The sequence below is a fragment of the Protopterus annectens genome, chromosome 10.part0, assembly GCF_019279795.1.
Source record: "Protopterus annectens isolate FY-2018-M chromosome 10.part0, PAN1.0, whole genome shotgun sequence".
NCBI classification, from domain to species: Eukaryota; Metazoa; Chordata; order Ceratodontiformes; family Protopteridae; genus Protopterus; species Protopterus annectens.
In genome coordinates this window covers 1,007,280,791-1,007,308,092 of record NC_056744.1, presented here as the reverse complement: position 1 = coordinate 1,007,308,092, position 27,302 = coordinate 1,007,280,791, and the positions used below count along the sequence as shown (strand labels likewise).

General features: G+C 38.0%; 1 protein-coding gene across 1 annotated transcript in view; it reads right to left on the bottom strand.

Annotated features, from left to right (window-relative positions):
* Window positions 1-225: 225 nt before the first annotated feature.
* Window positions 226-27,302, bottom strand: part of PTCH2 (patched 2) — a 154,042-nt gene continuing 126,965 nt past the window's right edge. Inside the window, exons 21-24 of the mRNA XM_044085763.1 lie at window positions 15,336-15,435; window positions 13,574-13,855; window positions 7,354-7,902; window positions 226-5,279 (exon numbers count right to left, since the gene is read on the bottom strand). Coding sequence (XP_043941698.1) covers window positions 7,354-7,902; window positions 13,574-13,855; window positions 15,336-15,435 — 931 coding nt within the window. The 3' untranslated portion in view covers window positions 226-5,279. The remainder of the gene's footprint in view (window positions 5,280-7,353; window positions 7,903-13,573; window positions 13,856-15,335; window positions 15,436-27,302) is intronic.

Sequence of the window (27,302 nt, the reverse complement as noted above, 5' to 3'; positions counted from 1 at the left end):
GTTTTATTTTTTCCATTGAATCCTTGAAAAGGTTTACAAAATACCTATCCAGTGTTCAAGAAACCAAACACCCAGAACCACATGGACAGCTACACACTGCAGATATGCACGCTCACACCACACACACACACACACACACACACACACACACACACACACACACACACACACACACACACACACAATAAACATTGCGAGTGCAATAAAAACTGACAACAAGTTAGATGGATTTATATATAATATATATTTACTCTTTAAAAATAAAACTTCAGTCAAATGGCTAACTTCTGTACAAACTACAAAAATAAAAACTTTGTATAAATAATTTATATGGTATTACATTTGTAATAAACTATACCCACTCACCAAAAAAATATACTTCCTTCCTTTGGTAGTGGATAAAAGTTTTCTTTATTTTGTTTTTTAAAGAGCACGTCACTAAGAATTTTGTTTCAGAAATAAGGTCACTTATTAAACCTTAAAGAAAAAGGTCTAACATTTTAATGAATCAGACTTTTAAAATAGTCTTCTAGTCAGTGTTGACGTAAGAGTTTCTTCTGACATCACAAGAACTAATGTAGGCAGCCCAACAACCGAAAAATGAATAGATTGGTAACACTGACATAAAAATATTTTAAATAAAATATGTTGACTAAAAAAAGATATTTAAAGAGCAGGTAGCCTCTTAAGCATGTCTAGTGCAACAATGAAACTGGTATTGGTTTCTACAGAATCCAGTTTAGGTTTGTGATGGGATACTATAAGCGTCTATATCACGTTATCGAAAATTTACTTAATTGAATCAATAAAGGTCGAACTTTATTGATCAATTAAGTAAAACATCGAATGACATAAAAAAACATTTTTTAAATAAATAAATAAATGGCGTAGCCAGGGGGCAAGCATCCCTACACCCCTGCACCCTCCACACACCCCTACTTAAATATACCAACTCCGAGACCGTACTACATTGAGGTAAATGGAAATCTCCCCTTACGGAGATTTCCATTTCCTTGCACGATGTTCTTCACTTTCGATATTGTCGTGCCGACAATATCAGACTCGATATTGTCAGCTTACGACAACGTGAAGTAGACCCTACTATAAGTGTGGGTTTCCTTTCATTTCAAAGATGAAGCAGAGTAAATATGATGATCCAAAATCATGCCAAGGATGTATCAGTTATGACTTCCTTATGACATAATACTGCTATGGATTTGAAAGACAGAGGTCCAACATGCACCACATTTGAGCGTCAAATAAAATGGATGCAAAGCAATATGAGCACTGTTTACATATGCCATTCATCTTTACAAAGATGCAGGGATGTAGGCTGCATCTAACAAAATGCCCAGCTGTTTCATTAATTGGTGGTGGTATAAAACATACCCTGGTATCCCATATGTGAAGTGTAGGCAATACCAACAAATATTTTGAACCTAGTGACACAAATGCATAATTCATAATTCTCAAGAGAAAGTAGGCCAAATACTTACTTTACTCAATAAGAAAACACTTGAGACCTAGAAAGAGACCTTAAACTTTTGTGATTTTAGAAAATTTTTAAATGTGATATGCCTGCTTTTAGTCTTAGAAGAGACCTGCTCTTTAAATTAAAAATATATATATATAGTAAATAAAGCAGTAATGCCATCTCAGTAGCTTATGTCATTGACAAGTGTATAATGGAGGGAAGAGTTGCAACTTGCTTAAGGATTGCTAATAAAATGCTGCCATAAGAAGGCACAGAAAGCAAAACAATGTATTTTATATGGATGGTGCAGGGAACGGATAATGTATTTTCTTTTCCACTAATAACTAGGGAATTTACAAAACAAAATATGACGTGCTCTTTAAGCAACAATAGCTACATTTACAGGATTTGATCACAACAGAAAATACAGAAATTGCAGGAACTTTTTAAACAAATGTCTTCACACTTTATACAAAACAAAACACACATAGAAGCTGCCATTCAGAAAACAATTATATTAAGAAAAATCCAAAGTTAATCCCTGCATTTGTTCAACTGATAACAATATGACTAGTACTGAAAATATTTTGTCATTGTTGAATGTGAAATAAAAATAAATAAACCAGTTATGAAAATTCTTAAGACTTCCAGCTACAGGCCGCATTATGATCTGATGTGCATGTTTATACATTTATACATTATAGGCTCTTTAAGTTTCAGGGTTACAGTTTATAGCAGAATAATCACTTTTTCAAGTTTGTGTTTCTTAATATATTCTTTTGTTTTTCCACTTCTGAATTTACTACAGTTGTCTCATATGAAATACTAAAAACTATAAAAACTATGAGACACAAGTCTGTGGTCTTACAGTGGCTCAAATATGACTTATATCCCATGAAAGAGTATGATATTCTTATCCATATACATCACAATGTGCAATGACAGATGGGACTTCAAAAAAAAAAAACAAACTTGTTAACAAAACCTTCAGAACATGACTATTGTGATTATTACAAATTAAAAATATTGAGCCAAACAGTGAATAAAATGCAACTTACAAGACAAGAAAAAAAAACATTGAAAGAAAACTGTAGCCTTGAATACTGCATTACAGTGCAGATTACTGTTTTAAATTACAATCATCCCTTACATAAGAGGACAGGAACATAAAAAAGTGTGAGATAAAGCAACAAATGTTCTTTTCCTGTCCTCAATTAGCTTTTACAATGTTCCTGATTGTAATATCTCAGTGATTCCCTTTTAAGACACGGACTCCCTTTTCAAAGTGTATTCCCTTAGCAGTTTTCAAAACTACATAAACAGATATAAATAAACAAGAAGCAAACATACTAAGGGGAAAAAAGAGATAGGCTTGGCAGTTAAGTTGTGTAACCATTTCAATAACACATGCAGTTAAGTGTGATGTAGCTTGCCTGTCCACTGTTACATACTGTGAGAGATATCTACCTCTAGTTTAAAACCCAAGCCAGTTCACTTACTCATACTATGGTAATTGCATTTTCTTACAAATCAGGACATAAGAAATACAATGACCAAACAACAGGAAAGCTACCTAGGATGAGCAAGGTTTTGTTATACAAGGCAAAACCCCACTCTACAGAAAGTGCACTATAATAACGGGTCTTATGCCCTAAATTCATTACTGGCTGGGTCCTACCATACCCCTAGAACTACTTTCATCTAATTTTAGCAACTGCTATGTCCAGTTTGTTGCCTCAGATTTTCTTCTTTGTGATGTGAAAACCACAAAACAACGTGTTACTTTGCTAATGAACAGGAAAAGCAGGATAAAACACCTTCACTGCCAACAGTAGACTGATACAAGTTTGGACAGATCCAGTCTGGTAAACTTCATTCACAGACTTTTGAGGTTAATACATAAAAGGTTCACAATACAGTAATGATAAACAAAATGTGGTGGGACAGACATTTTAAACCACTCCATCCATAATAACACATCAGCAGTGGTGTTTTAGACTGCAAAACATGCTAAAAATCGCACATTAGATGCAATAAGGCATTTTAAAACCAAGTCATTACAGATGGTAATTGCTCTTCTGTAGGTTTACCATGAAATAACAGACCATTTAATACTCAATGTATTGCTTTGCTTTATAGGTGCAAAACATAATGTTTGAAGTAGTACAACTATATCAATTTGCAGGAAAACATGTCATGCAAAAGTGATACAGAGATACAACACTATCAGGGTGTATTTTTTTACAATGCTCATTTCATTTGATTGCCTACCTCTTTCAAGTGTGACATAATTTTTTTTATTGTGGAAGATGGATGAAAAAGCAATGTGCATCTTAAAAGAAAAACTAAAAGAAACTTCAGGAGCATTCTGGTGGGATGCCTTGGGACTAGAATAATGTAGAAAATAAACACATTTTGAGGATGTGGCATATGGAGTGATGTACACCTTGTCGAATTGTCATTTGTTTGTCAGAGCGAACTGTGTGGAAATCTGGTCGAGTGCATTTATGATGGAATATACTTATTAACGAGTCAGGTATATGCCAAAAGAAGGAAGATGTACTGATGTACATAAGTGTGTGCTTCGGAATGCTAATCTTTAAAGTTTTAAATATACTGAAAACTCGGACATTAGGGGATGCGAGCGTGTGTAAGAATGTTTGCGGATTAGGGTTAGAGTAAGGGCTGTGTAACACAATACGTTTAATGCTGCTGATCTGCGCTGTTGTGTGTCTGACGGTCTTGTGCAGTGATAGTGTTATGGAAAGAGCTTTTCTAAGATAAGTTATAGGGTTGGAGTTAGGGATAGGGCCAAGGACAGGGTTAAGGTTAGCAAGCAATAGTAAGGTAGTGGAAGAGAGAGAAGCAACAGGATAGCACTTAAAAATAAACCAGGGGGGTTAAAGACATGGGCACTCTACAGACTTTACAGTCTGCCAGTACTACTCTAGATAATACACTGGTACTAATGGATCATGCAGTAAATGGTGCTGAGAGAAAGGGAAAACAGTTTTCCCTTTTTATTGCATGTGCTATGAAGCCAAGACAGTAACCAACTCAGAAAGGAGCAAGTGAAATAAAGGCAGTACCATTTTTTAAATATTGTAAATACTACACTAATGTAATCTAGACCTTTTTAATATGAATACTACTGATGCATCCATCTCCACGGGGAAGGTCAAAATATGTAAAGTGACAACTTCTGCTATAACTGCAACATGCACTAGGCAATGAATACTTGAAAAACTACATGGGCGTTGTCAAGCCAAGCTCTTTCTGAACTCACTTTAACATTATTTAAATAGGAAACTATATTTAAATTAGTGATTAAAATAAGGGGAATTTACAGTTATGACAGAATAGCAGCAAAACTGGAAAAGGCTGTCATTAAACAATTATGAGAGAAATTAACTGTGCTGGAGAAACTGCCATTTTGACTACTGAGATCTCAATGTTCTATACATAAAATACAGTTTTTTATCATAAAACAGAGAAGTTTTCCTACTTCCCTGTGCAGAATATCTGAATTTTATTTTACATCATATAATACATACATACACACGCTATACAGTACAACTTTAAATAGCTTCTTTCTTTTTAGTATTAAAATATATTTCTTAAAACAAAGTCTCTAATACTTTTATTTAAATAAAACTCTCTAGACTGTCTGGTCAGATGAGGTCTATGTACATAGACAAGAAAAATGAGTGGGAAGTAGAGAATTCCACTTTCATAAGAGCCAGAGGATCCTTTTATGGACACGAAAGTTCAAGCTTTCTTTGGCTGCCATTTTCAATCTGGCGACCTAGTAAGCAGAAAAGACAAAAAGGATTAGATATGTTAGCAGACAGAGTTTGATGCTACTGTATTAGACAACAGTTAGGGTGTACTTTTGTGCTCATCTTATAAATGACTAGCTAAACCATGTAAGCAGTTATCTATCTGCCTATGGCTGTAGGCCATTTTATGGTAAGAAAGAGCCAAAAGCCATTTTTGCACAGTGGATTTATTTACTTAAAATACAGAAGACATAGACACACACACACACACACACACACACACACACACACACACACACACACACACACACACACACACACACATACACACACACACACATAGACTTTGATCACCAAATACACTAGTAAATACTTTATCTTGGTGTCCCTTTTTCATAAAGCCCATTTTACATTTATGATATGTAGAAAAACAAAAATTCAACTATGCAAATTAATATTTCATGCAAGTGCTACTTTTTTCCTGTAGTATTTCCACTTGTAGCACAGCCTGTTAAAAATGTCATTTCTTTCAGTTTCCATCTGCATTGAGTTGCTTGGTTCTCCCAGGGACTATACCTCTCAACTGTCCAACATTTTGTAGAATGTTTAGATTTTTCTCTCATATTTTTGGGTCTGTTCCTTATAAAAATTGTGGTTTTCCAAAAAATCCCCAAGGATTGAAGTCACTAAATAATAACAGTCATCTGAGATTCAGTCTTCATATCTTTTAGAAAATGCATGGTAATGCAAAACCTATTATTCCAGCAACTTTCTAAGTTTACAAAAGCAATTCTTAAACTCTGTCCCTGATTTTGCACCTTTGTCCCCATATTGTTTTTTTGGTTTTGTCAGGAATTCTTGTGCTATGATGTTGAGAGGTATGCCCAGGACCGCCACACCTGGGGCATACCCTCAATCTGTTGCTTTACTGCGTGAGACGTTTGTAAAGTTTTGGACATAATGTAATAGGGGAAGGGGTGGACTTGAATGGTAACTGGATTGCCCTACCTCCCCCTTTGACATGATGTTTGATGCACTGTATGTGGGTATACAACATGGTACAGTGAGTGACTTATATCTGCCTTCACTGTGACATTCGTCTTATGCCCCTGTCATTTATGTTGCTGGTGAAAGCCTTCCTCATTACTTCCATCTCCCTTCATCAAGTCATGTCCTCCATCATGTCCTTCCTCTCCTCCCCAGATAGAGGTGAGCAGGTGTCTGCCTTGTCATTCTGCTCTCACTCCTCATCAGTTCCTTCATCGCCTTGGCCATTAGTTGAACCCATGTCATTTCAGCCACATTCATGGATTCCTCCCACTGTCCTACAAAGCCACATGCAAAAAACGCATGATTTGATCAGTCCCAGTCTTGCAGCACTTGAAAGAAGAAGGAAGAGTGTCTGTGGGAGTCAATAAAGGTCAAGATACTTCTATAACACAAACGCACAGCTTCTGCAAACTGTACAGCATGGTTAATAATATGCAAGGCTGTAGAACTAGAGATGACAGTTTGAACTCTTATTAATTCCAGTCTTCCGACTGCATACCCATGAATGGGGTGCTTCAAAAGTACAGACTTCTGACCTCACTCAGCCTACATGATTAACAAAGTTACTTCTTCTCCTTTTGGCTGCTCCCATTAGGGGTCTCTACAGTGGAACAACAGTCTGCTGAAAGAGTGGTAGTAGATTTTTACGGTGTCAGGTTGCCAGCCCAGTGCCTGACCTTCTTCAGAAGGCACACACATGCACACATTCACACCTAGGGCCAGTTTGGAATGTCCAATCCACCTGCAGCATGTCTTGGGAATGTGGGAGGAAACAGGAGCACCCGGAGGAAACCCATACAAACACAGGGAGGACATACAGACTCCGCACAGGAAGCACCTCAGCCAAGAATCAAACCAGAGAATCTCTTCTGTGAGGTGACAATGCTAACCTCTGCACCACTGTGCCACCCTAAAAACTTTTACATGGATAAACAGTCTAACATACAATATAAGGCCATTTAACAACTACAGACAGGATGTCTTCTCCAGAACATGCTTGACCACCTGCCCAAAGAAAGAAATTATTCTTTATATACCATTTTCACTTACCTAGTGCCTCCCAGAGGTTTCCTCATTTGTGCCTTCATGCTCTAGCTGCTGCAGTTCTAAAACCTCAGATTTAGAAGGGTCCATACATTTTCCCCGAGGCATATGTGAGGGCATATAGGGTTCTTCAAAGCAGTCTGATTCGCTGTCCTCAAAGCCCTCATGTGTATAACCCCTGAATGAACCCGGCAAGCCCGGGTGCACAGCAACCGTTACGGATGCTGTGGCAGTCACTGTGGTAAAGGCACTGTTAGGCCCCTCTAGCTTGTTGCTATACGCTGGCAGTGTAGTCCTTGAGTAATGTGATCTGCTATTGCACTGAGGCCTCAGATGAGTCCTAGAACTAGAGTTATTAGGTCCTCCTGGCCTATGCAGTCTGTGGCTGGGGAACTGCTGCTGTCTGTCCCCCTGTACTTGCTGATGAAAGTCTTTGTTGTCCTGACAAATGATCTGTGAACTCAGTGAGTCTACGGTGGGTTCCAGTGGTCCTGTAGAGTTCACATGATCCTTTCGGGCTGGTGTCTCTTGCCCCTCCTTGTAAGGTTTTACAACCTGTTGAAAGATGAAAAAAAGGGTTATGTTCAAGTAATACTTCAGCCACTGTTCACTCTGCAGTTAACATGACAGCCTTACTCCCATCTTATACTAGTAGTGTATGCATTCAGATGTAAAAACAAAAACAACACAAACTAGTAGAAACAAACAAAAAAGAGGCAGATGCCAAAAGTCCTCCAATAAAAGTTAGCGCTTTCGTCACGTTTATTCCACTCAACTTCTTCAGACAAGAAGTTGAGTGGAATAAACGTGACAAAAAGCGCTAACTTTTATTGGAGGACTTTTGGCATCTGCCTCTTTTTTGTTTGCATTCAGATGTACCTTGACTCAGCCTCTCCTGACCAAATGGGAAACAGAGATTTTCTCTAGTCATTTTTTAGTAAAGTTTAAATCTGCCGTACTAGAGTCTTGCACAACATTTTAATCAAAACATGACTCATTACTCCATAATTAGATCACTATTTTAAATTTCTCTGCAGTTATTATGTTAGTCCTGTAAGTCAATCCCATACATATGTGTAAAAACGAGTAAACATCAGGGGTAGCTGGAATTCAACTTCTAGGGGAAATTAATTGAAAAGAGTAAAACTACAAAAATATCTATTCCTTGTCCCAGCACAATGGAGTCTAGAACTACCTATTTAATAAAAAAATCTACAAGCCACATCCTGACAACAGTGCCACTATACTAGCCTACACCCTTAATGCCATTTAATGGTTTTCATGGAAAGCTGACTAAGCTAGCTCAAAGGCAAATATTGACAACTCTGGGATGCCAGTGACCTGGGTTTGACTGATGGCCATGGTACTGAAGGACAGGCTGGGTTGAACAGACACAGGTCACCTCTCATTTCCTGCTAAGCACTTCCAGTAGAGACCAGCATGTCTGCAAAAGACAGGAATGCAGACAGCATTCAACAATGATGCCGGGGAATGATGCCAGGGAATGTTAGTAGTAGGGATATGGGTTCCCAGTATGAAAATCACTACAGACTTATGCATCTTAGAGAATATAAGTAGCATATAAAAAAGTTTCTATCTGTTAAATGGCATGTCTCTTGAGTATTCATTTCTTGATCTTCCTTCACATGAAGAAAATATGTAAGACAATGACAAGAATACAATGGGTCATTGGGAGGGTCCAACCAGCTTAAATTTTGTGAAAGAAAAATGAAAAAAAAAAAAAAAGAAAGCCAGCATTTTTATCAGTTGAATTTCATGTACAAAATGCCAAGCAACCTTTAACATATCACTCCTCACTTCTTTTACAATTCATTACTAATGGTCTGTCAGTTAGTACTGAATGTCAGGGCCTAGGATTAGGGCTATGAGCTGTTAAATTGCTGCTATCTGTAACACAGGGTTTGATTCCTTCAGCCTCCATGTAGGCTCCTTAACTACTATCTCTTGGATTTCATGCTCAGTAAATACAAATGAACTGCATACCAGTAATTACAGGACTTTTTATCAGCGTGACAAATCAATCTGCATTTTATTTCTCCTTCTTAAAATTGCAGAAAATACATTACACTGCCACAAGCTACCATAGCTCTCAACTGTCCAGATTTTCGACTCATATGTTTGGTTTGTTTCTCATAAATGTGTAGTTTTCTGGCAAATCACTGACTAATTATTGAGGACTGAAGTCAGAAAATAACGGCAAACATTTGATTTTCAGGCTTCATATCCTTCAAAAAATCATGCCAATGCAACATTGGTTATTCTATCAACTTTCTAAGTTTGTAAGATTAATATTTAAAAATTGTCCCTATTTTTGGGCATTTGTCCCCCCATTATTTGTGGCTTTGTCCAGATTTCTTGCTCTAAGAATTTGAGCGGTATGCAAGCTACATTAAGACTTTATTCATCCTCCTGTGTCATTGAATAACATATATTCTCACAGAACACTTCTGGTGTATCTAACAATTCAGAAAAGAAACACATTGTTCACTTTTTCAATAAGTCTATTAATTTTAAAAGAGATACATTTAGACAGTTAGTACCAAATAAGAACCTGGCAAGTAAATCAGCTCACTTATGATAGGTATGTCATTAGTTTCCGAGAAGTAATTAAACCAAGCAACAGTACCCAACATCGTGTACAGTCCCAGAGAAACAATAGTGTTACAGGTAACAAATCACATATTTGGCAGGAATGCCCATTCCGGATGATATTAATGCATTTAGAAAACAAACTCTGACTGAAATTGTTTTTCAAAATCTACTTTCTAGTTCTCAGGCCTTCTACAGGTTCCACAAAATGAAGAATGAAGACAACCACTGGCATGAAATAGTTCCTGTGTTGTAGGATTCCACGGAAAGAAGGCAGCCACTTACACTTAGGTGGAGACACACATCAGTCTACTATAATGTCACTACAGAATTGTATGTCTATATTCACCAAGGAAATGGTGTCATAGCACATGAAAATATGCAGAGAAAATTCAAATCTACATAATTTCATATACTTCATAAATCTGACAAGTTTGGGTTTGCCTTTGCCTAGGTACTTGACATTTCCTGCATCTCAGTTTAGACAGCAGTACAGATTCATCACTCCTTTTATTTTGATGTTTTGTTAATCTTACTTTCAGGCTACTAATCGCTCCTGGTGGAACATTTGCCACAAAACATATATGTTTTATACAACTCTATCAGAACACAATGCACATATGTTTACATTCTGAGAAAAATTATGATAAAGGCCCAAATGACATCCTAAGGATGAATTAACTAACAAATCTAGGCAGAGAGAAGGAAATTGCCAACTAAGTAGGAAAATGTTTACAGGTTCATAGGTGTGTACGAGGCTAATGGCCCTGGAGCCTTTACAAGCCTAGCCCATAGACGTGCCCTGGCATTGTGACGCCCGATGTTAGTTCCCAGTGCCTCTATCAAGTAGAGCCACTGGAGTGATCCCTGGGGTGAACTTTCTATTACCCATTCACTCATCAAGATTTTTCTTGAAGAGGGTCAGCAAGGTGCTCTGCTTGACATGTATGGGAAGTCTATTCCAGAGCATGGGCAGTCTCTGGGTGAGGAACCTGTCCCTCCAGCATGTTCTGTTGATTGTGGTAATGAGGTTGAGGTCTCTGGAGCATGTGGTGCAGGGGGATTGGGATTTCTTTAGTTGTAGCATTTCTAACAGAGCTGGGTCAGACATGGCTTTTTAAGTCAAGCAGAGATCACCTCTAAGTAGGTGATATGAGACAGCGAACAGCTGGAGTCTTTTGAGTCTGTACATGTAGGACATGTGTTTAATGCCTATGATCCTCATTGGGAGGTACTTCTGTGGCCTCTCCAGCTGTTGCAGGTGTCTAGTGAGGTACATGTCAAATGAGGCATTATACTTGATGACTGGTCTAATGAGGGAAGAGTAGAGAGAGAGACGATGACCTCTTTCTTCCTGGATGCAAACCTCTTGGTAATGAGATGTGCCACATAAAAGGACTTTCTGACCACAGTGGCAATGTGGTGGTCAGAGAGGTTGCTGTCAACCTGTGTCACCAGATCTCTTATAATACCTTCAGTGTTCAGTGGGCTCCCATTGATGTGGTAATCAGTGGGGACTGAGTTTTTACCAAAGGGGATGATGGCACATTTTTTGGCGTTAAGCTTAAGGCCATGGTTTCAACACCAGTCATTGGTCTCAGTGAGGCCTTTCTGTAGGATGTCTGTATCACTTGGGAAGTTAATAATGGTTCCCAGCTTGCAGTCATCTGCGAATGTGGTCAGCCGGAATCCCTTCGTGTTGGCCTGGACTTCTGAGAAGTAGATGCCGAACAGGAGAGGACCCACGACTGATCACTGTGGGAATCCACTTGTGACTGGTCAGCAGTCTGACTTGGAGTCTGCTACTTTCACACTGTGTGTTCTATCTGTGAGCCAATTTGCAACCCACCTAGTGATATAGGGGCTGATACCTAGTTTGGTGAGTTTATCAATACTTCCCGTGTGAGGAATAGTATCAAAGCCCTTGGCCAGATCGAGGTAGGCTATATGCACTGCTTTACTTTCATCCACAGCCCTGGTAACTGACTCAAAGATGTCAACCAGGTTGAGCAGGCATGATGTCTCTTTCACAAAGCCAAATTGCATGGGGTCTAGAGTTTGGAGATTTCCTATATCTTTGTTAATCATGTCCACGATGATGTGCTGCATAGCTTTACATATCAGACTCATCAGGCTAATGGGGCGATAATTCCCAGTGTCTGTAGGTGCTCCGCTTTATGGAGAGGGATGACTGTAGCAGTGCACCATTCAGTAGGGACAAAGCCTGAGGTGAGGCTGTGACTGAACAGGGCACACAGATGTGGTGCCAGTTCACTTTGTAGAACACAGCCATGTAAAAGCATGGATTTCGACCTAGCTGCAAAACATTTGCTCTTTCTTTTTCTGATACCTGCTTTATCCTATCAGGGTCATGAGGAGACTGAAAGCAAGGGGTATAAAGCAGAGAACTATTTCTGGATAGGATGCCAGCCCATTACAGTACATGAGCACTCAAACTCATGGTACTTGGCTGCCTACAGGAAATTTGTACTCGGACTAATGTGTGTGGATACATAAAACTAATTACAATGTATTATTGCAGATACATAACTGTGATTGTAATTCTAACGGCATGATGGGTGTTTAGAGACAGAGGTAGCAGGTTAAGGGTTAAAATATTTTAGTTAATTGAATCTAATTATTCTATTAGATGAACGTGTGAGAGTATATAAGCTTCATTTTGCAATTGTAAAGTGTTCTGATGAAGTCTATTACTTATAGATGAAAGCGCTCAACTTGTTTTTTAACTGTTTTTTATTAAAAAGTTTCTTCTGCTACCTGGTGGACTGGTGAACGTTATTACAGCGATACATAGCAGTTACTATCTGCTCTGCTTACTGCCTTACTGGAACTGTAATACTTGCTTTGGAATTTTGTGTGGCGGTTCCTGGTTTCGTTTTTTTCTTAATATCTGGACTCTGTGTTGAATCAAGGCTCCTGAATTTACATGACAATTGTGTAAGCCATAATAAAGCAAATAATGTTTCCTTGCTTTGAAAACTGCAAGATAAGTGCATAGCATGCAACAGTGCATACAGACAAAAACTGGTAGCATTACTACCTCATTAGCAACTAACCTGGGATCACCAATTTGTTGCAGCTTATGGGGGACTACCAGAAAAAGGACAGTGGGATACCCAAAGGTTTGTGATCTGGTTCAAGAATGCAGGAATTCAAGTCTGTTTTACAACACTGCCATCTGGTGGCTTAAAATGATTATGCTAATATGCTTAGACAGACTATATGTTTGGCAAACACCATAATGATGATAAAAAATGCTCAGTGAAAAGAAGAAAGGGAAAATATGAGGCTACACAAGATCCCACCTGCTGCAGTTTGCAGGCCATAAACTACACTGATTCAGACATTCTTACTGTAGTGAAGCTTTACAGAAACGTAACACTTATAAATAAATCCTGAAGTGGCATCCAGAATGTGAGTAATGGGGGCTCAGTATGGCACAACATATACAAACAGTCAGTGTTCCAAAATGTAACAGTTAAAGTATTACAAGAATTCTAAACAAAATAACTAACTTACTAGAACCTGCCCCCCCCAAAAAAAAATACCATCTTAATTCTACTCCTTTCAAATGCTTTTAATCAGTGTTACTTACTGTGATTTTTGGAAATATGGGATTCTTGCTGGCTTCCACAAGGATCTGAGATTGCTGAGATGGAGGAACAATGTAAGGACTTTGACCAGAATGGTTGAAGTCATCTTCACCTATGCCTGACGTGGTGGTGGTTTCGGAGTAGTATTCAGAATCTGAAGTCTCAGAAAAGGTGCTGCTCCAAGCTGGGCGTGTCTGTGTGTAGAATCCATGATGGTTTATGGGTGGTGGGATTGGATCCGGGGAAGGTGTCGGCAAACGGCTGCCATTATCTATGGGAGTCACCTGGATAAATATTAGATGATGTTAATATCACTCACCAAAACATAAGAACATTTTACTATATACATCTGACCTGAAAATAAGAGGTGAGCATGACCTTCACTATTGTAGTTCCTCACAACCTCTCTATTCTCATCTCCTTAACTGCCAGTTTTACACACACACACACACACACACACACACACACACACACACACACACACACACACACACACACACACACACAATTTATGACAGGATTAACAATGGCAACATACTATCACATGCAAACATTTGTTTCATAAAGATTCAGAATACCTTCCAAAATTCAAACACAAGAATTGCTAGGAGGCTAGAGAATGTTCACATCCAATTACAGAGTACGTGTGCAGACACAGTGCTCACGGCACACTTCTACATATCAGGCATAACACTAAGTGGAATCAGTCTGATAAACCTATTATCTGTACTTCTTACTTTTTAATGCTATTGTTTGACCATTTTCCATTTCAGCTGAATGGTCTGCTTGTTAGTGGACTATAACATGCAATGAAATAAGCAACTACTGGGAGTCATTAAACATTAAATCTGCTGAAGAGTTGTGACTGTTTTTCATAAAAGTTTTTTACTGCAACAACAAAGCAGTACGCATCATCCCAATTATGTGTTTGGAAAAATGTGTCCTGTATAAAAGGAAAATGCACACTGCCAGTGATGACATTTTAAATATTTTAAAAATATACACTAAAAATATCTGCTGTCATCTTCATTGTATTCATTTATTAAATGCTTTACTAAGTTTTATTTGGTTACCTAATTGCACTGTAAATTATTTTTGCTCATTGAAACCAGATCATACCTAAAAAGGGTCACTGACCAGTGTGCATTCCCAATTAATAAATGTAAAAATAAAATAACTCAATGATTCCTCAGTTAAGAATCTTGATTTACAATGTCCATAAGCAGGGTTTTACTTAATAAACTAGTACTTTTTTGTTGTTATCATAGCCCCCACCCCAGTGGCCATCTTACCCCACCCTCCCAGCTGCTCCACTGACCCATTTGTTCCCTAGAGGTGGGAGCGTTATGGCCCATTTGTTCATTATAGGTGACAACTGAGCAAACTGGGACTGGGAGATGTCATCCACTATCAGGCATCAGAACTTCTCTATCTTACCCCTTCCTACATTTGCTTGCAAACTCTACTGTGCCTACTCACAGAGGTGCCAAGCTTGTTACCACACATTAGTGGGGTGGTGGCTTCTTGGTACCACTTCCCTACCCCTGTCACACCATTCACATGTGCTGAATGCATTATTTATTTCTCTGCTAACGCTACCCATTCCAAACTCCATGTCCAAGTTTCTACCTATTAAAAGTACAAGCCACATCACCACATTAGACATAGTTGTATCTGCTTAGTTTTGCAATAGGAGCAAATATTAAGGATAAAAGGTCTTTTAATAGTGACAATGGTATATGACAGAATCATGATTCAGATTACCTCTGCAGGAGGCCCAATGATGGAAAGAAGTACCGGAAGAAGAACCAGTCCATTCAGGAGTCCCAAAATAGTCAAGATAGTCAGAACTGCAAAAAAATACCTGTGGATGGAAGAAAAACACAAACTGTCAGTAAAGGCTAGCTAATATTGGGTGAAAAAAAAAAACCTTCATGAATTTGTTAGCTAAACCACTGAATTTTCATCAGAGTTGGTAAGATTTAATATTCAGGACATTCAAAACTGATCCTAGAATGACCACACAATCTACACGATGAGTACATATCTTTCACTGATGACACTGTCACCAAGAAACACACGGAATATACCTGGTGTACTTCACAGCACCTCGCTGTCCCATACAATTTGTAGAGCTGGAACTTTTACTTAGGGCAAGTTAACTGTACAGGCACTACTTGTTTCAGAATCTTAGATCAGGCTGTGGAGCACAGACCTGAGAAGAATAATGTGTCTTTCTTTTGAAATATGGTGCAACCACTGTAAACTTCCACACATCAAACAACACTGAACAGCACAGAAAAAAGTTAGACGTGGAAAATGGCACAACAGTTTACTTGTACCATGACAGCAAAATTAGTTCATGTCAATCTAATCAGTTTCATATATAGTTTTACTGGATGCCTTAAGAAGAAATTGACCAAAAACACTTCATATCAGGTACACTTTACACCACAATTCCATCTCAATTTAACTTTTAGCTTTGTGAATTTTAATGCAATGGCAAGATTATAAAAGCTCTGGCAGTTAGTGCAGGGAGTAAAAACATTGACTGGTTAATGAACTGCTTCCTGTGCCCAGAGTACAGGGGTTGAGTCCTTCCACCTTCATTGATCCCACCGTGTGACTGAGTCACTTAACGAGAAAGTGCTCCTAGTTCATCCCTGAAAAGGGACAATTTGTCCAGTGGGTAACAATCAACAAATAAATACAAGAGTCTGTTTATTTTACTACTCTCTGCATCAAGAAAAACTACCAAGATAACAAAACATGAATAACTGAACCAACCAAGCCATTTTCTATGCAAAAGCTTAGTTTGTACCAAAGGAGAAACAAAAGTCTTAAAAATTCAGTGTTGTTCCTCTTTAAGAAATGATTCTTTTTGCATGAAGAATGCAATGCATGGGCTACCCTCAGAGTGATTAGTGTTAAGTGGAACACACTGAACAGCCTTCATGAGACAAACATTCCCAAAACAGGCATAACTCACAATTTTGACACTACCACTGTGAATTATGAGATGGTGGATGTCAAAACTCCTGACTTGCAAATGATAAACCATGCATGTGAATTATGGAAGCTGGGCGTGTATAACAGCAGGGACAACAGTACCTTTGGTACATTTCTTACACACATTCTTTAGAATGGTGATGGCTTGGTAGTGTAAAACCAGGCTGGAGTTTTACATTTTTTGTAATTTGCTATACAGCAGCATTACCCAAAAGTTATTCAGATGGATTTTTAAGAAGACATATTTAGTGATTGTCACTGACTGAAAGAAAAAAAAAATATTTTCAGTTGATATGCTCATAACTCAGGACAAGCCATTATGAACATCTCAAAACAAAGGTTATGTAAAATAAATGGTAGGACAAAGAGATTTTGCATTGTTATAGTTACTTTTACTTGTTTTCTTAATTTTAACATTTTCTTTCATATTTAAAACTGTCCCATTTCCAGACTGATGGTACACCTCTCTGGTATGACATTTAAGAATATGAGAACAGGGTGGAATGAATAGTGCTTAGTATGACATCCTTGTACGGCAGCCAGTGGAGTAAAGGACTCCAAATTAATTAAAAAATATTAACTCGGACAACAAGAGAAAAAAAATGTAAATGGAGGACTGACTGCATTTCAACCTTAAAAGGCTGCGGATTCTATTCCAACAATAGGCAAATGGACTGCAGTGCAGCATAAGGCGTGTGTTGCACTCCTGAGCGCATCATCTATAGATGAGAATTTAAACAAAGGTCCTGTCTGCTTCAGTTGGTGGTAGCTCAGGAGGATATAAAAGTTATGAAACTACCCATCAAAAAGAGTAGGGCAACTCCCCCAATGCACCAGCCAAATTTCCCTTAGTAGTATAAATACCACCTCAGGTCTCCCCTGAAAAAGGGCTACTAGCCTAATGAGACTAACCCAGACAGCAAAGGATGGATAAATAAATAAAAATATGAAAGAAACTATGAAACTAAAGAACATATCACTGCTCAGAGTCTTTTACTACATATTTAAACCATGTTATTTGAAGTGTTTTGTTGACACGTCCACATGCATCGTGACGTAGAGTGGTTTAAGTGCCGCAGTGCATTTCACTCCTACCTTTCCTTATATATCTTTGTCATTTGTTAATAAAATGCCTTTTAAACTTTTTTATTAAGCCATTTACCAAATAAATTTGCTGTATTTTGCAGCAGCATCACTGAGTGAGATGGATCCCTATACTTTAAAAGGCACACCCCTATGCATGAATGCTGGTGTTTTTGGTAAAGTCGATGAATGCAGCCGCATGCTACTCCTGTGCTGACATCACCAAGGGTAAAGTTCTCTGAAAGTCTCAGTGAACCTCAGTGATGTCATTGTAGCAAAAATGTTATTTTACAAAGGGTTTTAATAAGAAAAATGGACAGGCATATTTGGAATGATGAGGGGGGCAAGATGCTTTATGGGGGTGCAAGTAACACATAGCACGGTGCAAAATGTAAATAAGAAAACAGAAGCAAATCATTTTAAAAGAAAAACAGATATGACATTGAAAACAGTGCTCTGATACCAGAGCTTTAAGACATGAGGCTCTTGGTTAAACTGTACTTCTCTTGAACTGCATATCAAACAACTAAAAATGTAAATGCCAAATATTTTATAGCACATTAACCATTGCTAAAGTCTAAAACCATACATGAGAATGGAACACTGAGACATGCCAGATTACAATGTTTGCCACCGCCTAACAAGGAGCACTGTTTTGCATCCCCCTTCTAAGGCTGGTAGTGCAACTTTCCAAGGTGCTATACATTTTAATCTATATTAACTAGTAAGACCCACAAAGCACAACTACCTGTCTTCAGGGATGGCTGAGCAAATACTGAAAACAAATCATGCAGGCCCTAACATAAGAAGTTAAAATGTTAGAAATGATGAAAACTTGTTATGTCCCGGCTGCTGCAATAATGTCATGCATAAACAGCTGCATTGAAAACTATTCTTAACAGCACATGGGGATAATCTCAAGAATGTTTTTCAGAGCTGCAGTAAACTGGATGTCATGCACTTTTCTGGGTGCACAAGATGGTGTAGAAACCTGGGATTTGCAAACAGTACAATGAAGACCGAACAGTAGCCACTAGGTGGCTCCCTGTACAGGCTGCATCAATAACTAACCTGCTAGGGTTTTTCTGTTAACAGGATAATTTAATATAACTAGTACTAAATACTGCAGGTTTAGAATCTGAAATTAAGCAACGTAACTAAAACAATCTAGACTGTTGTGTTACACCAGCACTGTCACACTAGTTTACTATTCATATATACATGGCAAAGCCTTGTACATCTCAAAGTCTCATTGTAAAATGAACAGTTTTTCTTTTGTGCTGCATTACTAAATCATATGTGCTATATTTTCAGATGACATTTTTTCAAATATTTTCTCAGAAAGCAAATAGACCTCCAGCTCATGTCACTAGCCTTGACAGCCTCCACTGAGATTTGAAATTGAAAAACAACAGAAATAAGAATGTGGTAAAGCAATCCTATCAGTGAGTGACAGAAGTTTAATGACCAGTAAATATTTCTGGAATGCCTTTTGTTCAGCGATGAGGCTGATGTGTGGTGTGTGTGTGTGTGTGTGTGTGTGTGTGTGTGTGTGTGTGTGTGTGTGTGTGTGTGTGTGTGTTTGTGTGTGTGTGTGTGTGTGTGTGTGTGTGTGTGTGTGTGTGTGTGTGTGTGTGTGTGTGTGTGTTTACTGAAGTGCATGCTGCATGTGAGTCATACCTTTCAAATGTTCCTGATTTTAACTCAGATTTTAGGTCTGTCCCACCTAACACCTCTTAAAACTGGTAACTGTTGGAGAAAAGGTCATGAACTGCACTTAATAAATAATAGCAGTAATTAAGAGATATAGACTTATTTTAGTTCAAAAAATGTATATTAATTCACATTTTCTTATTCTTTCAGCCTCAAATTAGTAGTGCTAATATTTTAAAAGTGTCCCTGATTGTCTCGGATTATTTCTGGACTTGTCTTCGATTCTGTTGAGATTTGCCCCTGATTAGTTGAGAGCTATGATGTGTGTATGTCCACATGTGAGAGAGTATTATTGCGCATGTGTGTGTCTGTGTGTCTGGTCACATTTGACTTTATTGCATATTTGACAAATATGTTCCATCTCGTCTCATCAAGCATTACTGCCATTAGGATGCTATTTACAGTACTAAATGTGACCTCTATTTTTCTAACTTAACCCATCCCCTTTTTAACTGTTTCTTTCTCCTCTTTCTTCTACACACTACCCACTAGCAGGACTAAAACAGCCCTCACCCTGTAGTACACACTCAAGATTTTTTCTTCATCTTCTTTTCTCCTCTTCCTTCTTCAAGGCATGGATGGTTTCAAATGCAAAAATATTCCTGAGCTACAGTCCAAGCTGAATCCCGGGGGGGGGTTGTGGAGGGGGGGGGGTTATGACAGCCAGTGTTACAGCACTGTTGCTTCCTGAAAATGTGAAAATGTATGTTTACATTAGCATGTGGATTCAACAGCCTAGGAAAAATTCCAGTCAACCGTCAAAAAAAAAAAAAAAAAAAAAAGGCAGACTTTCTGCTACTTCCTGAAAAAAAATACCTATTCCGTGCATCTGCAAACATCGTAAGCAACAAAAGCATTTTAAACGTTGCTTTAAAGCCTCTAACCTTTATTTTGATACAAAAGATATAAAGAAAGGAAGCAGTACCACGACTTTTTTCTGAATCAAGAATTTCCTAATCAAAATCAAATAGGTTTTCTGTTGAAGCTGTTTTTTATTATTATTATTTTTTTTTCCTTTTGTTGTTTCCCTTATTTTAACAGACTTGGACATTTCAGATTTATGTATCGACAACTAACAGCTGCCTTCTTCAATGCACTGATGTTACTGCAATGCTGGAAATTCCTGCAACCTCACACAGCCCATGGGTCACCAAAGTAATCGATATAATACAGGAGCCACATGCACACCACAAAGAATAAATGGCAAAATTTAAAGGGAGTAAAACAAAACAACTGAATAAAGGACTACACATATAAACAAACTATCTGTACAGAAAAGCAAGCAGTTTATAGCTCAAATAGTGCAGTTCACATTTCAGAAAACTTGATATGATATGATAAATTCCTCAAGCGAAAGGAAAGGCTGCAGGTAAACTCACAGGAAGTCAGAATGTTAATCCTTTACTTCAATAAAAAAAAAAAAAAAAAAAAAAAAAACCTTTACACAGTCTATTTTTAAGGGGGGGGGTCAAAATAATTGACAATTTTGTCTATTATTTTGAACCTGTGCAACCACAGTCTGTACAACCATTTGTGACAAGGAATGCAGCTGGCTTACATTCTGCTTTACTAGTTCTACTAGCTAAACATGGCAACTACCTTATCCACCATCCTCAACAGTACTATGAATGCATTGCACAAACCAGTTAGAAGTAAGCAACATACAAATAAAATCTACAAAATACCTCTCAATTGCCCAGACTTTCGCAGAATGTCCACATTTTTGTCTCATCTTTTTGGTATGTTCCTCAAAAAATTTGGTTTTCTGGCAAATCTCTAGGGACTGAAGTCATTAAATAATGACAGACATATATGTTTTAGACCTAATATCCGTCAGGAAAATGCATGCTAACACAAAACTTATTTTAGCAACTTATGTCACTATTTTGGGGATTTTGTACCCCTATTATTTTTTACTTTGTCTAGATTTGTTGCACTAAGAGATTGAGAGACATGCAACAAATGTTCCTAAAGGTGGGAATGTGACACAAAAGGGAGTTAAGCTCCCTTATAGGTATGTCATTATACCTAGATTTGAATCAGATGCTTTTTGGTTTACAATATTGGATTTATGTCCAGTGAACCATGCTGTCTACCTCCATCAATTAACTATTGTTCAACAGCAGGTGTCCAGATTTCCAAAAGAAACAAATGCATTAAATGAGTCCCACGTATTAAGCAGAAGCATGCACAATGCGGTCACTGGTATACCATTGAAATTTCACTCAATTTATCTGCAGCGGAATTCTAGTAAAGTCCATCAGCCAAAACTTAGGATGTTATTTGGCTTTAAATCCACTGAAATTCTTGCATTGTACTCACTGGCTTCCTTTTCACAAAACTGTAAGTAACTGAGAATGACTAAAACACAGCTTACTTTTGTCATACAGTATTTTAGTAATGTTCATATCTTTGGTGATACAACCGTTCTTTGCCTTGTCAACAGATGAGGGCTTTAGGGATATTATATTATACTTCACCCGTGCATCTGAAGGGCACACAGAGTGTGCAGTTATCTGTACTTAAGAATCATAATGATCAGGCTTACAAAACTTGACTCTGCACCTTTTCTTTACTAAAATTTTGAATCTGACAACATTCATCAGCCATACCAGCCAAACTGATTATCAATGTTCCTTTTTTTATCTTTCATGACATTTCAGAAGAAAACTGAAGAAGAAATGGAAACTGATCATTTGTTTTCTATTTACTATAACCACTCACTACTTATTTACACCAGTAATGTAGAACAATCGTTAAAATGTTGGACTGAGACACTTATATTCTAGATTTTACTTCCAAATACATACTGGTCACACTTAACAACTGGTCATGTATGGCAGGAGACCTTATCACAATCTTTCTTAATACACAGGCATATTAGGTCCGTAGCCTCTTTGAAGCTGTCGTCTGAATAGCATTACCACTTTGCTTCTCACTGCCATTTGTGTGGCAGCGCAAAGTGTGTTACAGATTTATATGTATGAACCTAGCTATAACAAGCTTGTTATAACTAGATTATTACACATAAACCTGACTATAACAAGGTGATTTTTCTCTCACTTTTGGAGCATAATTACAGCAATTAATGTACTACAGAGTACTTCACACCTGTGTGAAACGTGTAGTTCCACAGCTGGCATCTGAATTTGATAGCTTACAGGAAGAATCAAAGCCATCTCTGGAAATGCATGCTTGTGTTAATCAATATACATCTACTTTTTCTCTGCTTTTTGTTTTAATAGGCTGTGTTTTTATACAGACACACACACACACACACATATATATATATATATATATATATATATATATATATATATATATATATACATATATATATTTTTATTTTCTTTTTAATTTAACTGTAATGTTTAGAATGGTCACACACTGACTGCTACATAGTGACAGCAAAAGTATTAATGGCATCAGATCAATGTTTGATTCCACTGTTTTGCATGGATTTCTTGTCATTTCTAATGCTACCGTGCTTCAAAAAGATAAGCTCACTTTCTTTACTACAACAATGACATTTTACTTGGAATGTTGACTACGACAAGCACTCACAAGTGGCAAGAGGAACTGATTTATTTATTTATTTGCAGTTTTTTAACTGGGGAAGTCCACTGGGCCAAACAGAGACCATTTTCAGTGGGGGCCCGGGGAGAAAAGCTTCTCAATACAACAGAAAGCAAAAATAACATACATTGGCAATATACAATTATCAGACAAATTAGATTACAAATTTGAAACATAAGTAGCAACTCAGTAGTCAGACAAATAGCAGTGACAGATTACCAAGAATTTTTAGAGATACTTATCGCCTGGAGGAACATTAGGTAAACAGAGTAGGGAGAAAATGTATCATTGGAGCTAGGTTCTGAAGGAGGCTGAGTGCAAGAGCAGTTCCAGATGGAATATAGGTATGTGTGTAGAGAAATATTGAAGTTGGCAGGATTTTGGGTTAATCTAATAGCTAATGGGAGAGCATTCCAATTTCTGGCTATAGACTTAAGAGAAGAAAAGTTGGCCAGGAGGCCAGTTTGGCTTGTGAACCAGAAGAAGTTGCTGATTCTTAGATCTAAGGGGCCTGTTTGGGAGGTAGAAGGTGAAGAAACTATGGGCAGGACAATTAGAGGATTTAAAGATAACTTTGTGAACAGTAGGAAGTTGTAGACAGTTGAGGTAGTTTGGAAGTCCCAGCCACTTTAGGGAGTGAAGAGCAGAACAGTGACGGGAGAAGTTTTTGGAATTTGTTGCAAATTTTGCAGTCTTATTATAACATGTTTTAAGCATGGCTTTTAGGGTGGTTTGAAGGTAGGTAAGCAGATGTGCCATACATTAAAGAAGGTAGTAGGTTTGTGGAGGCAAGGGTTTGTCTGGTGGAGCGGCTAAGGCACTGGTTGTGCCCGTAGAGCATTCCAAGTTTCTGATGGGTTTTTTGGATGTTTTGTTGCAGGTGGATATCAAATTTTAGATGTTCAACTATAGATACTCCTACAAGCTTTGTATGGCTGACAATTTCCATTTGCGCTTTATTTTGGGAATAGATACTGAACATGGCTTTGTCCAATAGGGTTAAGTTTTTGGGTCTATATTATAACATCGAAATCTACAAAGATTGAATGTTATAATATCGACCCCGTAATGTCGAACGTTGAAAACAGCGAAGGTGCAGGACACCAAATTCTTTCCCAGGGAAAGAATTCGGTGGGCCATTGCTGTGGCTTCGCTGTTTTCAGCGTTCGATATGTTGGAACGTTACGGGTCGGGTTCAGGTAAATGTGCAATTGTGTGTAGGTTAGGGGCCGGGTTAGGTGAGTTAGGGTTAGGGAGCAGGTCAGGTAAGTGTGCGGTTGTGTGGACGTTAGGGTTAGGGCGCAGGTCAGGTAAGTGTGCGATTGTGTGTAGGTTAGGGTTAGGGGGCAGGTTAGGTGAGTTAGGGTTAGGGCGTGGGTCAGGTAAGTGTGTGGTTGTGTGTAGGTTAGGGGGCAGGTTAGGTGAGTTAGGGTTAGGGCGCAGGTGAGGTGAGTGTGCGATAGTGACGGACCTTAGGGTTAGGGTTGGGTTAAGGTAAGTGGATAGCTAGTAGTGTATGTAAAGTTTAGTTTACGTTCAGATGTAGGATTTTAAGTGTATGTGTGTGGATTACTGTTTTTTTGTGTGTTTGTGTTGTGTGTATGTTTCTCGGAATAGTGAATTTTTTACCTGGGAAAAAATTTGCTATTCTGACTGTTCGGTGTTTTCGGATTTCTGTGTTTAGGGTTCGATATTATAACATTCGATCTTTGCAGATTTCGATGTTATAATATAGACCCGAATTTTTAGAGGTGAAAAGCATGATTTTAGATTTATTTGGGTTCTGGCCAGGTGGTTATTAAACATCCAAGATTCAGTGGTGGTGAAGGCATTCTGAGTTGGAGTTCAGGAATAGAGCTTGCTGAGCAGAATTGTCTGCGAATTGAATAAGGGCTCCATTGGTGACAGATGTGTGGAAATTATTAATGAAAATATTGGATAGGAGGGGACCAAGTATGGAGCCTTGAGGAACTCCAGTAGCAGTGTTAAGAAGAGATTGAGTTTTGCCATTTGACAACCTGTTGTCTGTTTTTTTAGATAGCTAGAGAATCAGTTGAGAGTGGTATGGGAAAGTTCAAAGTTTGTGAGTTGTGACAGTATTAAATGGTGGGAAACTGTATCAAAGGCCTTCAATAGATCTAAGAATATGGTAGCTACTATTTTCCCAGAATCACATGCCCTGTTAAAAGTATCCAAAAATGTGCTGTGTCCAGGTATGGAACGATGTTGTGCAGGAGACAAGAGGTGGTTATGAAGTAGATAGGGATCAGCTGAATGTGGATGCACTTTTCCAGAATTTTAGACATAGGGGAAAGGATGGTGATAGGATGAAAGTTAGAGATGTATTTGTTTTTGCTGCCTTTGTGACGAGGGAGAATGTAGGCTTTCTTCCATAATTTGGGTACATAAGATTCTTGAATGGATCTGTTAATTAAGATACTAAAGGGAAACATGATAGCTTCGGCAGTGATCTTTAGAAAAGTGGGTGGTTAGTTGTCAGGGGTGTTAGAGCAGGGTTTGAAATTAAGAAGTAGCCTTTTAACAGTTGTGGTAGAATGGGGTTAATATTAAAGTTAGTGGCAGAAAGGGAGTTGGGTTTAGGGGAGGATGAGGTGCTTGTAGAGGTAGGGACAAAGTGGAGGATGTTTTTGGAGGAATAGTGTTGCATACACTATCTATGTCCTGAGGAAAGCTAGCAGTAATGTTGGCTATACAATTTCTAAAGAAAAAGTTAAAGAGAGGCTGTTTCATGAGAAGGTTTGTCAGGATATGTGCATGGGCTGTTTTTTGTGCCAGGTTTTTGCTGTTAAGTAATGCACTAAGTGTTATTTTTTATTTCTTGTTCAGTACAAATAAATCTGAAGTTTAGCAGACAATTGTTTCCTCTAGCTCAAGTGCTTGGGAAACAAGCAAAGTATTAATATCTCCAAAAGCACATTTCATTTTTTTTCCAATTCTAATTAAATATCAACAATTTATAATTTTTATGAATCACTTTTTTTTCTTTATGATGGGACATTTTATAATCCAGTTGACTCACAGCAATATAGTTTTGTAGTTATGTTACCTGTCTTGCAGTGAATGTCTCATGTACAACTCAGACATGGGAGGGAAAATGCATTTACTCATACAAGATTAACTGCTGAAACTTCTTTTATTCATCATTCATTTCGTATCCGACAGTTCAGCTGTGAAGCAAAACCTCATCTGTCACCAAGTTCCTACTACCTTCATCTGTTTCAACAATTAGGTGGACTCCAGCAGTGATGTACTATTTTGCTAGGTTCCATGCTAAAGACTGCATCCCAAGCTATGGATTTTATTGAGACCACATTTTTATTGCCACATTTCAAAGTGGGGTGGCTTTGAGCATTAGAAGGTCCTTTTTTTAACTGTGATACATGCCTATGAGCAAACTGTCGCTAATAATATATGTTGTCATCAGTTGGTTCATTCATCAGCAAATATTTCTCCAGAACATACATTTTCCAACAAAATAATCCAGTTCTATATTTGAAATTTCTAAAATATTTGTGTTCCCTTTCGCAGTCATTTGCCAGTGCATAAATAAGGTGCCAACTATGTCTGATGACGTGTGCATTTTAATGAATTTTAAAGTCAAACATTTCTCAATTATTCTGTCCCACATCAGTGGCTGACTTAGCAAAAACTAATCTGTTAACCCTCTCTCTGTATATAATACTGATCCTATCTCCAACATGGTCACTGTCAAATTAAAAACTAGGAAAATGCTGCTCTATCTGCTACAATGATACTGCTGTTTGCATTTTTTTACTGAAATGTGTAGCATGCAGCCATGATACAGGCATCAGTTTACTTCTGATTTATTGATGGATAGAAGCAACCTTGGCCAGACCCCCCCTCCCCATTCAAACTAAAAGCTGTAGGCTGTCTCATGTTTATATAAGCTGTAATCTTTTCCATTCCCTGCTCAATGTAAGACTGGGGGAGGGGAGCTGCTTCCAAAGGCTGAGCTTGTTCAGCTGTTTACATTACGCTCCACAGAGAAGAAGTGTTTACAGAAACGATATTTATGCCATTTCCTCATTGCTCAGACATTTTCTTGTCTTTCGACCTCTAAACAGGACCTCCCAGGATGAATGCTTGGCTTTGTGGCAGCCACCACCCCCAATCACTTAATCTGGGTCTACAGATGTGTTTTACTACGTCACTATCCAGACCATGTAAACCTTTCATTAACAGTTTACATGATCAACACACCCGTAAATAAAACTTATACACCCCTTTCTGCCTTGCCTGAAAAGAGAACAAAAAAATCTTCTGAAAGTCTTTAAAGAAATACTTAAAAATGACAGTTAAACACGACTC